General features: G+C 43.1%; 1 protein-coding gene and 1 non-coding gene across 2 annotated transcripts; one reads left to right on the forward strand and one right to left on the reverse strand.

Moving 5' to 3' along the window:
* Nucleotides 1-1079: 1079 nt before the first annotated feature.
* Trnai-aau (transfer RNA isoleucine (anticodon AAU)) lies at nucleotides 1080-1153 on the reverse strand. Its single transcript has one exon. It is a non-coding gene; the product is annotated as a tRNA-Ile (tRNA).
* A 218-nt stretch (nucleotides 1154-1371) lies between these two features.
* LOC139477367 (replication factor C subunit 2-like) lies at nucleotides 1372-12194 on the forward strand. Its single transcript, XM_071259922.1, has 9 exons — nucleotides 1372-1466; nucleotides 2381-2492; nucleotides 3416-3522; nucleotides 4157-4258; nucleotides 4927-5027; nucleotides 7313-7470; nucleotides 7864-7929; nucleotides 10000-10194; nucleotides 11236-12194. Exons 1-9 carry the CDS (start codon nucleotides 1372-1374, stop codon nucleotides 11353-11355), a joined length of 1056 nt encoding a protein of 351 aa, XP_071116023.1. The 3' UTR covers nucleotides 11356-12194.
* The last annotated feature ends 1359 nt before the right edge of the window (nucleotides 12195-13553 follow it).

A 13553-nucleotide genomic window follows, 5' to 3' on the forward strand; every position in this document is an offset into this window, starting at 1 on the left:
CAAGGATTGTGATAAAACGTCTATCCAAAGCAAAGAACGTAGGAAAACACTGAAAAAGTCTCCAACAGGCAGTTCAGCGATACAATGGCACCCAGTGGCCAGTTAAGGAAACTAAGAAAGTTATCTGCTAAGCTAAATGAAATATTGAATACAAGACCGGCAACGTCACCTGGAAAAGACAATCAAAGCCAGTAAATCAACCACTGACAATTCATCTGACAATGGCGCTGCAGAGGATCACTCTGATCTCGTTATAGAAGATGACCAGCAACATGACCAGGAAGAAGGTGATGATGGACTGGATGTTGAGCCATGCCTTCACGATAACACTGGACCCGTGAAGATCCGGGGTACAATAGGTCTTCAGCAACTCATGCTTGCCGTAAAAAGCTAATATGCTTGGGGTAATTAAGAGGCGACTAACGGGATCGGGTGGTCAGGCTCGCTGACTTGGTTGATGCCTGTCATCGTAGCCCCGTTGCGTGGATCGATGATCATGATGTCAATCACTGGATTGTCTGGTCCAGACTCGATTATTTACAGACCGCCGTCATATAGCTGGAATATTGCTAAGTGCGGCGTTAAACAACAAACAAACAAACCAGGAATACCAACTGGTATGTTCCATTCGGGATATTGTCTGAGAACATGTCAACTAGCTGCAGTCGTACGTTAAGCTGATTTTGAGAACACCCTTGCGTCGTGTACGAGACCGGGCGCCCAACGCAAATATCTGTTAATTTATATTTGTCATCACACACAGCCTTGAGTATTATTGAATACCATCCTTTTCTGTTTACGTAATCATGGTGACAATGATGTGGGGCAGTTATTGGGATATGAGTCACATCTATTGCTCCAGCACATTTTGAAAATTCCATTTGTTCTGAAAGCCCTTGATCATATCTTTGAGTTCATTGCCATCTCGATACGAGATCTAGATACGAGTGATATATAATTGACAATATTTACATCTTGAGATACACCAAAATTAATTCAGTGTCACAAGCATAATGTAGACATGGATTGTTGCAACCAGAAAAAAAGCACTTTAAGGTTTGAGAAAACAAAAATTTCCGTGGCCAATATGGGGATCGAACCCATGACATCCGCGTTATTAGCACGGCGCTCTAACCAGCTGAGCTAATCGGCCAACTGACAGTATTAGTGAAAAAAATAGTATTTTAGGTAGCATAATTAATGTCCATTTTACTGCTTTTTGAACACATGTATTTCAGTGTTTAATATGTTTAACTTCACGTTTGGAAATTTGTTTTTGTAAACAAGCAAATTATGTTGTCCTTCCACGCTTATGAAACGAAGAGTTAGCTCCCTTCCCCTGGATGGCGCAAAATCGCGGGAATTAAGAAAATGGCGGGTGTAGAATCTATGGAGGTGGAAGCTGTGGCAACTCCAGTGAAACCTGCAAAAGAAAATGTCAAATCAACTGGTTACGAAATGCCATGGTTAGTTTTGAGTCACATAACTCACCATGCGATTACATGTTATATCACGTCTTGTTATTCAGACAGTGCGTCCGACGGCTTGTTTTGACCAGTTTTCGTTCACCATCAAATGTCTAAACTAAAACTACAAAAATCTACAGCTATGTCGCCGAGGCCTAAGTTTGTCCACACAACCTATCAACCCTGCCATACACGCCATCCGACCGTCTCACCGTGCGTTGAGTAAACCAGAGAGGGACAGACCGGTTAAGTTGCTGAGTGCAACTTTCTTTTTCAACAATAACATGAGAAGAATGTCCTACCAAAAATGAAAATTACAATTTACGATGCCATGAGCAAAATCACTGCATTGTACAGCTACCCAACTGCCTTGGTGTATCGAAGTATCGATCAAAGTCACACACTATGTAAAAAAGGATTCTTACCTTAAATGTTTGCTATGATAACTGTTGCTTCAAACAGTAATTAGTAGTGAAAACGTAAATATTTTCATCCATTGTGCCATTATTGATACTGTCAATTGTAAATCGTCACTGTGCCTGGTAATAGGGCATCCTGTCGATAAAACATATGGCTTCTGCACCACAGATCAAAGCACATGCAAGTACAGTGATACATACTGGATCGTTAGCATGGTATTGTGATACATATCGGATCGGTAGCCAGTAAAGAGTCCATTCCCTAAATAATGTTCAAATTTATAATATATTGACACACTCAAACCAATACCTCATCTCCTCCCTATAACACACACACACACACACACACTATGATAAATTTCCAGTCCCTCATGTATAACATTTTACCTAGAATATTGGTTATTGTTTTGTGTGCCTCAAAGAGAGGATCAGTTATGTTTGTTTGATGCAAAACCACACATAAAAATAATGAATGTCACTTTTGTTGTTGCCCAGGGTAGAAAAGTACCGACCAACTAAACTGCACGAAATTGTCGGCAATGAAGAGACAATCAGCAGACTCTCAGTATTTGCGAAAGAAGGAAATGTGCCAAACGTCATTATCGCAGTAAGTAATCTACATTGCTGTCATGGCAATGGTTCAGTGCCACAACTTCCAAACTTGTAAAGTAGTGGATAATGGGGATTAGGGCTCTAATGGGTAAAACGACGGGACTCGAGTACTCGTCACCTCAGGTACCCAATATTTCCTGATACTAGACCATGCTTGAGGGTCCCGATGGGGAAGGGGGGGCTTGGGGCCGTGTTTTCATAGTCCGTAGTCAGTTAATTGTTTGGTCAATTTAAGCTTACTGTAATGAGTGTAATCCCTAATTTTCATATTTAATATGGAATAATACAGCATAAAATAGACAACGCTTATCTTTCGTTATATTATTACGGTCAGTGCAGGGGCAATTTAACGTTTATGATAATTTTACTTTACAAAAGTCATTACAACCCGAGGACTTGCAAAATGTTAGAGTTTTTGCCCTTTGTTCGGGTACTCACGCTCGCTGACTTGGTTGATGCAATTGTGTAGATAAGATGCTCATGATATCAATCACTGGATTGTCTGGTCCAGACTCGATTATTTACAGACTGCTGTCATATAGCTTGAATATTGCTGAGTGTGGCGTCAAACAACAATCAAACAGATAAGAGGCGACTAATGGGATTGGGTGGTCAGGCTTGGTGACTTGGGTGATGCGTGTCATTGTATCCCAATTGCGTATGATGTCAGTCACTGGATTGTCTGATCTCTGTTATTGCTGAATGAGACATAGAACAACAAACATAATCCTCATCCTAAAAGTTAAAGATTTACGTGTCCTTAGTTCATATAGATTCAAATACCACAGGAGAAACTCTCAAGGACCCGCTGTCATTTCGAATACTGATTCACTTGCTATTCTTTTTATTATCATAGCATGAAGTTACTACAGATATTACTGTGTTACCATAGTTACTGATATGTTAATATGGTTACAGGGTCCCCCAGGAACAGGCAAGACAACAAGCATCCTCTGTCTGGCCAGGGCTCTCCTGGGGACCTCATTCCGAGATGCTGTGCTGGAGCTCAATGCTTCCAATGACAGGTGAGTCAGAAGCAGGTGTTATCTTTACATCTGTATCCAGTACTTGGGACACGCCAGAAGATCCGGGGTAGAATAGGTCTTCAGCAACCCATACTTGCCGTAAAAGGCGACTAACGGGATCTGGTGGTCAGGCTCGCTGACTTGGTTGGTACATATCATCGATCCCAATTGCGTGGATTGATGTTCATGCTGTCAATCACTGGATTGTCTGGTCCAGACTCGATAATTTACCGCCGTCATATAGCTGGCATATTGCTGAGTGCGGCGTTAAACAACAAACAAACAAACTACAGGGTTGGGGGTTGAGAGGTTTATAATGCACTGAAAATAATGACCCAGCCCCAAATGCTTGTCATATTTTTGGAGGACCCATTTCCTTTGACATTTGGGGCGGTTGGGTAGCCTGGTGGTTAAAGCGTTCGCTCGTCACGCCGAAGACCCGAGTTTGATTCCCGACATGGGTACAACTATGTTATTTTTTATGACCCTTCCTCAGAGACTGTCATATTTTTGGTGACCCTTCCATGACTGGCTTGTTCAACTGTTATAGAAGTAACAAGTACTTCAGACACTGTACAGACAAGAGATGTATTAAAACAGTTATCATTATTAAGATGATGTGTTGTGGTTTCAGAGGTATTGACGTAGTGAGAAATAAAATCAAGATGTTTGCACAGCAGAAAGTCACACTCCCCAAAGGAAGACACAAAGTCATCATCCTGGATGAAGCTGACAGGTAGGGATGGAGTCAGACACACTGGTTTCAGGTGACATGGACCAACAGATAGCCAGTAGGTCGCAATGCGAAATGTTAGTTTCTTGCACTAAAAATACACAAGGGAAACCCTGATGGAAACAGACAAGCTGACTTTGTTAAAAAAATACACTTACCATATTTGCAATATTTGATAAGCGCCCATGGCGATATTTGCTAATATAATGGCAAGTGAACAATACCAATTAGCACCCTTCCGATTGATCAATGTACACAAGACTTATTTATCCGTGTAAAATACTCACCCGTGTGTTATATGCACCCTTAATTATGGGCAATTATATTCTGGAAAAATATATCTGTCGTATATAAACAGTTTAGGCCGTCAGTATAAACCACAAAATTTATCTTTCCCCTCTGTTTTTTCCACCAAAATAATATTCTAATAAGAGCCCCTCATTTCTAATTTTGAGAGCACCCTGGGCGCTTATTACGTTGAATACGGTATATGAATATTGCCGATTTAAAGATTTATCAGGTACTCTTTTTGTAATTACCGGTCCAAGCCTAATTTTACAAGTAAGAGACGTGTAATTACCGGTAACAGGAACGCTGTCGTGGATTTGGAGCTGTGTCAGTGGATGTTAATCTGAGCGTTCTGCAGCATGTCTGTCCTATGTGTTCAACAGTATGACCGAGGGAGCCCAGCAGGCCTTGAGGAGGACTATGGAGATCTACTCAAAAACAACCAGATTTGCGCTGGCCTGTAACTCTTCCGAAAAAATAATAGGTGAGCACAGGCTGAACCTTCAGCCACAACTGATGCCTCCGCGGTCTAGTGGTAGAGCGTCCGCCCGCAGAGCGGAAGGTCCGGGGTTCGATCCCCGTCCGCGTCATACCAAAAGTCGTTAAAAGATGGTACTTGTTGTAACCCTGTCTGGCGCTCGGCATTAAGGGGCTAAAACAAGGACTGGTCGGCTCGGAGTCAGTATACTGTGTCTGAGTGGGGTATTCATGTTTAACTACGGCTTGGTATCTCAGTGAGCTAGCACTATAAATCGGCATCAGTCCGGACTAGTACAAGCAGCCACACAAACACACACACGCACATGCACGTCGCTATATAAGTGCAATAATCTTGTCCGCGACGTTAAACCCCATTTCACCTCACCTGTTTCTATCACGTTGCCTAGTTATGTATTTAAGGTACCAGAAAACTGTCTCTCTGTTTCTAGTTTAAGAATACCGAGCTATTTGTGAAGGGATTTTCCTCCTGTTCAAATGATGTCCCCTCCCCCTTCCTCCCTGTATTGCTGTACAGTGGTGGGCGGTCGGTAGCCTAGTGGTTAAAGCGTTCGCTCTTTCCGCCGAAGACCCGGGTTCGATTCCCGACATGGGTACAATGTGTGAAGCCCATTTCTGGTGTCTCCTGCCGTGATATTTCTGGAATATTGCTAAAAACGGAGTAAAGACTCACTCACTCACTCACTCATTGTATTCCAATGTGTTGTATAAATTAAGTTATACCGAATGTACAGATACATGTCCTGTTTCTGGGTTCTGCACAACACTGTTAGATACTGATGATGAAAATATTCCCAGTGCTCTATGGGTCACCGCCTCCATGATCTAGTGGATCGAGTTGGTTGGTTGGTTTGTTGTTTAACACCGCACTCAGCAATATTCCAGCTATATGACGGCGGTCTGTAAATTATCGAGTCTGGACCAGACAATCCAGTGATTGATATCATGAGCATCGATCCATGCAATTGGGAATCGATGACATGCATCAACATAGGCAGCGAGCCTGACCACCCGATCCCGTTAGTCGCCTTTTACCACAAGCATAGTCGCCTTTTACGGCAAGCATGGGTTGCTGAAGACCTATTCTACCCCGGATCTTCAAGAGTGTCTGCCCAGAGAGTGGAAGGTCGGTAGTTTGATCCCCAGGCTTGGTCATACCAAAAAACGTTGCTTGTTGCTTGTTGTCACCCTGCCTGGTGCTCGGCATGAAGGGGCTAAAACAAGGACTGGTCATCTTGGAGTCGGTATGCTGTGTCTGAGTCGGGTGTCCATGTTAAACTGCAACATGGTATGTTAGTTGGCTAGAACAATAAAACCGGCATAAGTCCAGATTAGTACAACATGGTAGATCTAGTACTTGTACACCTATTGGTTACTAAAGTGGCCCTTGGCTGCACAAATATTTCATGAGTTCTTGTTTCTATCATGTACCGCCTCCGTGGTCTAGTGGTAGAGCGTCCGCCCGGAGAGCGGAAGGTCCAGGGTTCGATCCCCAACCGCGTCATACCAAAAGACGTTAAGAGATGGTACTTGTTGATACCCTGTCTGGCGCTCGGCATTAAGGGGCTAAAACAAGGACTGGTCGGCTCGGAGTCAGTATACTGTGTCTGAGTGGGGTATTCATGTTAAGCTGTGGCATGGTATCTCAGTGAGCTAGCACTATAAATCGGCATCAGTCCGGACTAGTACAAGCAGCCACACAAACACACATACACGTGCATGCATGTCGCTATAAGTGCAATAATCTGTCCTCATGTGTCGACTGCCTCCGCGGTCTAGTGGTAGAGCGTCCACCCGGACGGAAGGTTGGGGGTTCATCCCTGTCCGCGGCATACCCAAAGACATTAATATATGGTACTTGTTGTTACCCTGCCTGGCACTCGGCAAAAAGGGGCTAAAACAAGGACTGGTCAACTCAGAGTCAGTATACTGTGTCTGAGCGGGATACTCATGTTAAACTGTGGCATGGTATCTCATATAAGTCACTATTACCTCGGTATTAGTCCGATGGGCTAGCACTATGACGTTGGTATTAGTCCAGACCAGTACAATTTCGAACCCTGACGTAGAATATTAATCACCTACTGTTTTCAGAGAAGAAAACTTGTTGTGACAGTCTTGTCAAACAAAAATTAAAAAGGCTCTATCTCCTTCCCCGTCTTCCTTCCTCTACCCCTCCATCCCCCCACCCCTCCCCCTCTCCCCCACCCCTCGTCACCTCTCCCCAGAAGATTACATAGCCATTTCCTCAGTATAGTTTCCTGTGTGTAGAACCCATCCAGTCGCGGTGTGCGGTGTTGCGCTACTCCAAGTTGTCAGACGGCCAGCTGTTGGCGCGTCTCCTGGAGGTGTGTGACAAGGAAGGGGTGAGCTTCAATGACGAGGGGCTGGAGGCAATCATCTTCACCGCCCAGGGGGACATGAGACAGGTGAGTCAGGGGGTCCAGGAGATCCTTGCTAAAAAAAAAAGCTCTGGCCTGCTGGACCAATGCTGGTCGATATTGATCAGGACCAGTCATTTTAAACTTAAATGGTCTGACTGGCTTGTGAAACAAACCAAGTCTAGTGTACTGATGATAGTTAATTTCCAGAAAGAAAGCATGGCACTAGGCAGAATTATGTGTAGTTTACATGTGGTTTGGTGAGAGAAATGTGTTGAACACTCTTATTTGTTGGCTATTTTCTGTAAGGCAGGTCATTTTCTGGTGCTGTGTCAAGTATTTGGTCATTTCGTCATTAGTTGACTGTCATTACCATTACCACTATGCTACATAGTAGATGAAAATAACATTGTGTTTTACTTCATTTTGTTTTTCCTGCAGGCTATCAACAACTTACAGTCAACGTTCCAGGGGTTTGGCCATGTCAGTACAGAAAATGTATTTAAGGTACCAGAAAACTGTCTCTCTGTTTCTAGTTTAAGAATACCGAGCTATTTGTGAAGGGATTTTCCTCCTGTTCAAATGATGTCCCCTCCCCCTTCCTCCCTGTATTGCTGTACAGTGGTGGGCGGTCGGTAGCCTAGTGGTTAAAGCGTTCGCTCTTTCCGCCGAAGACCCGGGTTCGATTCCCGACATGGGTACAATGTGTGAAGCCCATTTCTGGTGTCTCCTGCCGTGATATTTCTGGAATATTGCTAAAAACGGAGTAAAGACTCACTCACTCACTCACTCATTGTATTCCAATGTGTTGTATAAATTAAGTTATACCGAATGTACAGATACATGTCCTGTTTCTGGGTTCTGCACAACACTGTTAGATACTGATGATGAAAATATTCCCAGTGCTCTATGGGTCACCGCCTCCATGATCTAGTGGATCGAGTTGGTTGGTTGGTTTGTTGTTTAACACCGCACTCAGCAATATTCCAGCTATATGACGGCGGTCTGTAAATTATCGAGTCTGGACCAGACAATCCAGTGATTGATATCATGAGCATCGATCCATGCAATTGGGAATCGATGACATGCATCAACATAGGCAGCGAGCCTGACCACCCGATCCCGTTAGTCGCCTTTTACCACAAGCATAGTCGCCTTTTACGGCAAGCATGGGTTGCTGAAGACCTATTCTACCCCGGATCTTCAAGAGTGTCTGCCCAGAGAGTGGAAGGTCGGTAGTTTGATCCCCAGGCTTGGTCATACCAAAAAACGTTGCTTGTTGCTTGTTGTCACCCTGCCTGGTGCTCGGCATGAAGGGGCTAAAACAAGGACTGGTCATCTTGGAGTCGGTATGCTGTGTCTGAGTCGGGTGTCCATGTTAAACTGCAACATGGTATGTTAGTTGGCTAGAACAATAAAACCGGCATAAGTCCAGATTAGTACAACATGGTAGATCTAGTACTTGTACACCTATTGGTTACTAAAGTGGCCCTTGGCTGCACAAATATTTCATGAGTTCTTGTTTCTATCATGTACCGCCTCCGTGGTCTAGTGGTAGAGCGTCCGCCCGGAGAGCGGAAGGTCCAGGGTTCGATCCCCAACCGCGTCATACCAAAAGACGTTAAGAGATGGTACTTGTTGATACCCTGTCTGGCGCTCGGCATTAAGGGGCTAAAACAAGGACTGGTCGGCTCGGAGTCAGTATACTGTGTCTGAGTGGGGTATTCATGTTAAGCTGTGGCATGGTATCTCAGTGAGCTAGCACTATAAATCGGCATCAGTCCGGACTAGTACAAGCAGCCACACAAACACACACACGCACATGCACGTCGCTATATAAGTGCAATAATCTTGTCCGCGACGTTAAACCCCATTTCACCTCACCTGTTTCTATCACGTTGCCTAGTTATATCATATTGTCCGATTTCACCAGATGGTTCCTTAGCTCTGATATTGCAATGCTCCTGGAGCAGTGTCAAAAAGAACCGCCTGCCCGTCTGCCCGTGGCTGGTAACTTTTCTGTCGGGCTGGATGAAATTTTCCTCCACCTGCCGGACTGTTTATCAAGTAATTGTTTGCATTATTTCAACTGAATCAAAATAGATGCGATTTGCCTCTTACATTTTTGCGATTTTTCAGTATGTATAATGTCAGAATGTGGACAGGTATCTTTGAAGATGGGCAGACAACACTTATAGCTCACCTGCCCGAGTGTCTTAAAATTATTTCAAACACTGTCTCCTGCAACCTATGCTGTCATAGAACCAAGTAATGACTTCATGCACAGGGTGTTCAGTCTCTGTGACATGGTTGATTGACAAACAAAAACTTTCTTGCTGATTCGACGAACTCCCGCGGACTGTACGAACGTTTGGGAATCAAATAAATTTCATTTTAGAACTTCAAGAAATGATTGAGATTTATCTACGAACATGAAAAAATTCCTATGCGGGGTGATTGGGGATATTCGTGGTCGTAGTGACATGGGGGCATTACAGGCCACTATAACATAGGTGGAACATTGCTGAGAGCAGCATTTAACAACACGAACAATAGTGAGGTGTTTCTCTGATGCAGGTGTGTGACGAGCCCCACCCCGTCACCATCAAGCACATGCTGGACCACTGCGTCACTGGCAACCTGGACGAGGCGTACAAGATGATGGCGCACCTGTGGGGGCTCGGGTACTCCCCCCACGACATCATCACCATCATCTTCAGGGTCTGCAAGAACCAGAACATGCCCGAATTTCTTAAACTCGAGTTCATCAAAGTAAGGGCAAACAGAATCTAAGCTACAGAAGATTAATTGTTTGTTCTCATCCTTTCTTTTTAAGATATTTTTGTAATTTGGTAGGTAGTTTCTGATCCTGAATCGGTTACAATTTGAAAGTTGTAACTAGAAAATTTGAAAGCCTTTCAGTCCTCAAAACCATCAAATATTGTCCTCACTATTTAGGCTGAAAAAAAAAATAGTCTTGGTTCTCAGGCACTGTGCATCATTAAGTCTGCCTCATGTTTCATTTTTGTTTCCATTTTAAAAAAATCCTTAAATGTTCCAAGACCAACATTCGTCAAATACGGAATACATTTATGTAGGGAGGCCCTTTCTTAGGTTCCCAGGAACAACTGTTCATTTGGTTCAAGTTTGAACAACCTCCCCAAAAAAACAACCCGCCCGTGCCATATTTTCAAAAGCCGTTGCCTGAGAACCAATTCTTTTATTTTTTTAAGCTTTGTCAAGGATGTAATATTCAGGCTTGTGATGTCACAAGAATATTGCTACTATTCATTCACTGAAATAACTTCCTGTTCGGGCAAGTTAGTCGTAAGTCTGTCCAATCCAACATCAGCAACCAAGATGCAGATTATAGGGGAGGTGGTTGGGATTACTCCTGATGTAACTAATGGTGATAGTATTCTTTGAATGATTAAAAAATTATACCTATGGCTAAAAAAAATTAATAATCTTGGTTTTCAGGCACCGTCCGCGTCATCATAAAGTCCGCAGCACATTGTGTTTTTATTTCCATTTTTAAAAAAACCGAAAAATCCTTAAATATTCCAAGTCCAACTAGAGTCAAATACTGTATTCCAGTATTTTACTCATCAAGGAATACATTTATGTAGGGAGACCCTTTTCCAGTTTGATTGTACACAACTTTTTATTAAGTTACACAAATGTTTATTTGGTTACATACTAGTTTGAACAACAACAGAAAAAAAGATGCTGTACGCCTGCAGTATATTGTCAAAAACCGTTGCCTGTGAACCAATTCTTTTATTTTGATAAGCCTATTATTTGATATTGCAGGAGATTGGCTACACCCACATGCGGATAGTGGAGGGGGTGGACTCGCTGCTGCAGATGGCGGGGATGCTGGCCAGGCTGTGTAAACTATCTGCAACTCCAGGGACGGCAGTGGGACAGTGACCTGCATCAGCAACAACACTCTCGCATCAGACAGCATCCCTAGTGCTGGCTTATGGGACCACAAGGATAATGCTCTTGAAGGAACTTGTATGCTTGTGATAGAAAACTTTGATTGTGCCCAAATTGCAGACTTAAATCATGATTTACAAACTGAACAAATTCATGAGAGGAGGTCAAAAGAATGCTTGTTTACATTTGATCATCTGTTTACAATTTCCAGATTCTGTCTTTTTATGTTGCACAATGGATTTAATATTAGGGCTTGGACGATACACCAACTGTGCGATCTGATATGTATCGCGATACCTTGCTCACGATCCTATACTTGTCATGATTCTTGCATGTGCTCTGTGATGTGTAAGCCATCCTTGTCATAGACAGGATGGCCAAATATCTGGCACACTTACGATATATATTTGGCAGTGTCAAGTATGGCACAATGTATGAAAATATTTTTCACTGCTCATTTTCACTAGTAATTAGTGTGAGATTTATTAAAGAATACATTTAAGAAAGAACAGATACTATTTACTTAGTGTGCGACTGATACTTGTATCGAGAAGTAAAAAATCCCAATCCACCGATGCATCAGTGTATCGTCCCACCACTAGTTACCATGGTTACACGTAACATCAGCCTCCTCGTGAATAGTCCATACGATGGGAAAAATTACTCTTCATGAATAATTCATTAACATTCTCAAAATGATCTGTAAACATCTCGTCTACATCTTAAGAGATTTGTAGACATCTGTCAGAAAGGCATGTTCATGCACAACCCACATGTTGATGTAATTCTGTACTTGTCATATTGTTATCATTGTTGTAAATAATGCTCATTCTTAGTAAACATGTACCATTTCCAGGATTGTGTTTGTACTTGCTGAAATGGATGCCTCCATGGTCTATTGGTAGAGCATCTGCCTGGAGAGCGGAGCGTCCTGGGTTTGATCCCTGGCCGCATCATACAGAAAGACGTTAAAAGATTGTACTTGTTGTTAATCTATTAAAGACGCTCGGCATTAAAGGGTCAAAACAAGGACTGGTCGGCTCGGAGTCAGTATACTGTGTCTTAGTGGGGTATTCATGTTAAACTGCGGCATGGTATCTCAGTGGGTAGCACTTAAAAATCAACATCAGTCCAGACTAGAACAAGCACAGGCATCAAGTCGCTATATAAGTGCTATAATCTTGGACTCAACGTTAAACCCCATTTCACCTCACCTTCACGTCGGTCGGGTAGCCTAGTGGTTAAAGTGTTCGCTCGTCACACCGATTCCCGACATGGGTACAATGTGTGAAGCCCATTTCTGGCGTCTCCCGCCGTGATATTGCTGGAATATTGCTAAAAGCGGCGTAAACCGCATTCACTCACCTTCACCACTTGCTGAAATACTGGATCTCTCTCAAAGGTGTGAGTGAGTTGGACACCACGCTTAGCGATATTCCAGGAATATTATGGCTGGGACACCAGAAATTTTATATTTTAGCCTGGATATTTGGTGTGACAAGTGTTAACCACTCGGCTACCCCTGAAGACCAGTTCTGTCCCAGATCTTCATGGGGTGAGTTGTCAGGTCAAACAGATCCGGATGCCTCAGATGATCAAACTTCTGTCTACAAGTGATGGCTTTGTTTTGACACGGATTGGATACAGAAACTATCCTTGAAGATCTGGTTTAAACTGGTCATCCTATCCCAAAGGGGTAGATCGATGAACATGATTTCAGTGTAGGAGAAACCATGTCTCCAAGGGATTACTAGAGATTGTAAACCCTCACATGAGGGTTTACAATCTCTAGTAATCTCGAGGAGACATGGTTTGTCCAACTTATATAAACCGACTCATCGCATAGACAACGTTTTTAATTAAAAAACTAATAAAACCTCTCAAATGTATAACCTGTATCGGAGATGAAATATCGCCTGCAGTCGTGAACTCGGTTCAATGAAACCGGTGACCTCAGCACGTGGGTTTCGCAACAGTGCGAAATCTGCACGTGCGTCTCGTAGGCTGTTCATAGTTTTTGTTTTTGAGGGTTTACAATGATTGTAAGCCCTCCTACGAGGTGTTACCACAATTTCAAAAACTCCATATCGAGTTACACAAACAGCCAGTAGGTTATAAGTGACTGGATTGTCTGGACCAGTCTCGATTATTTACAGACTGCTGTCATATAGCTTGAATATTGCTGAGTG

Source organism: Haliotis cracherodii, unplaced genomic scaffold (assembly GCF_022045235.1).
Source record: "Haliotis cracherodii isolate W230 unplaced genomic scaffold, xgHalCrac1.p SCAF_33, whole genome shotgun sequence".
In the NCBI taxonomy this organism is placed as follows: Eukaryota; Metazoa; Mollusca; class Gastropoda; order Lepetellida; family Haliotidae; genus Haliotis; species Haliotis cracherodii.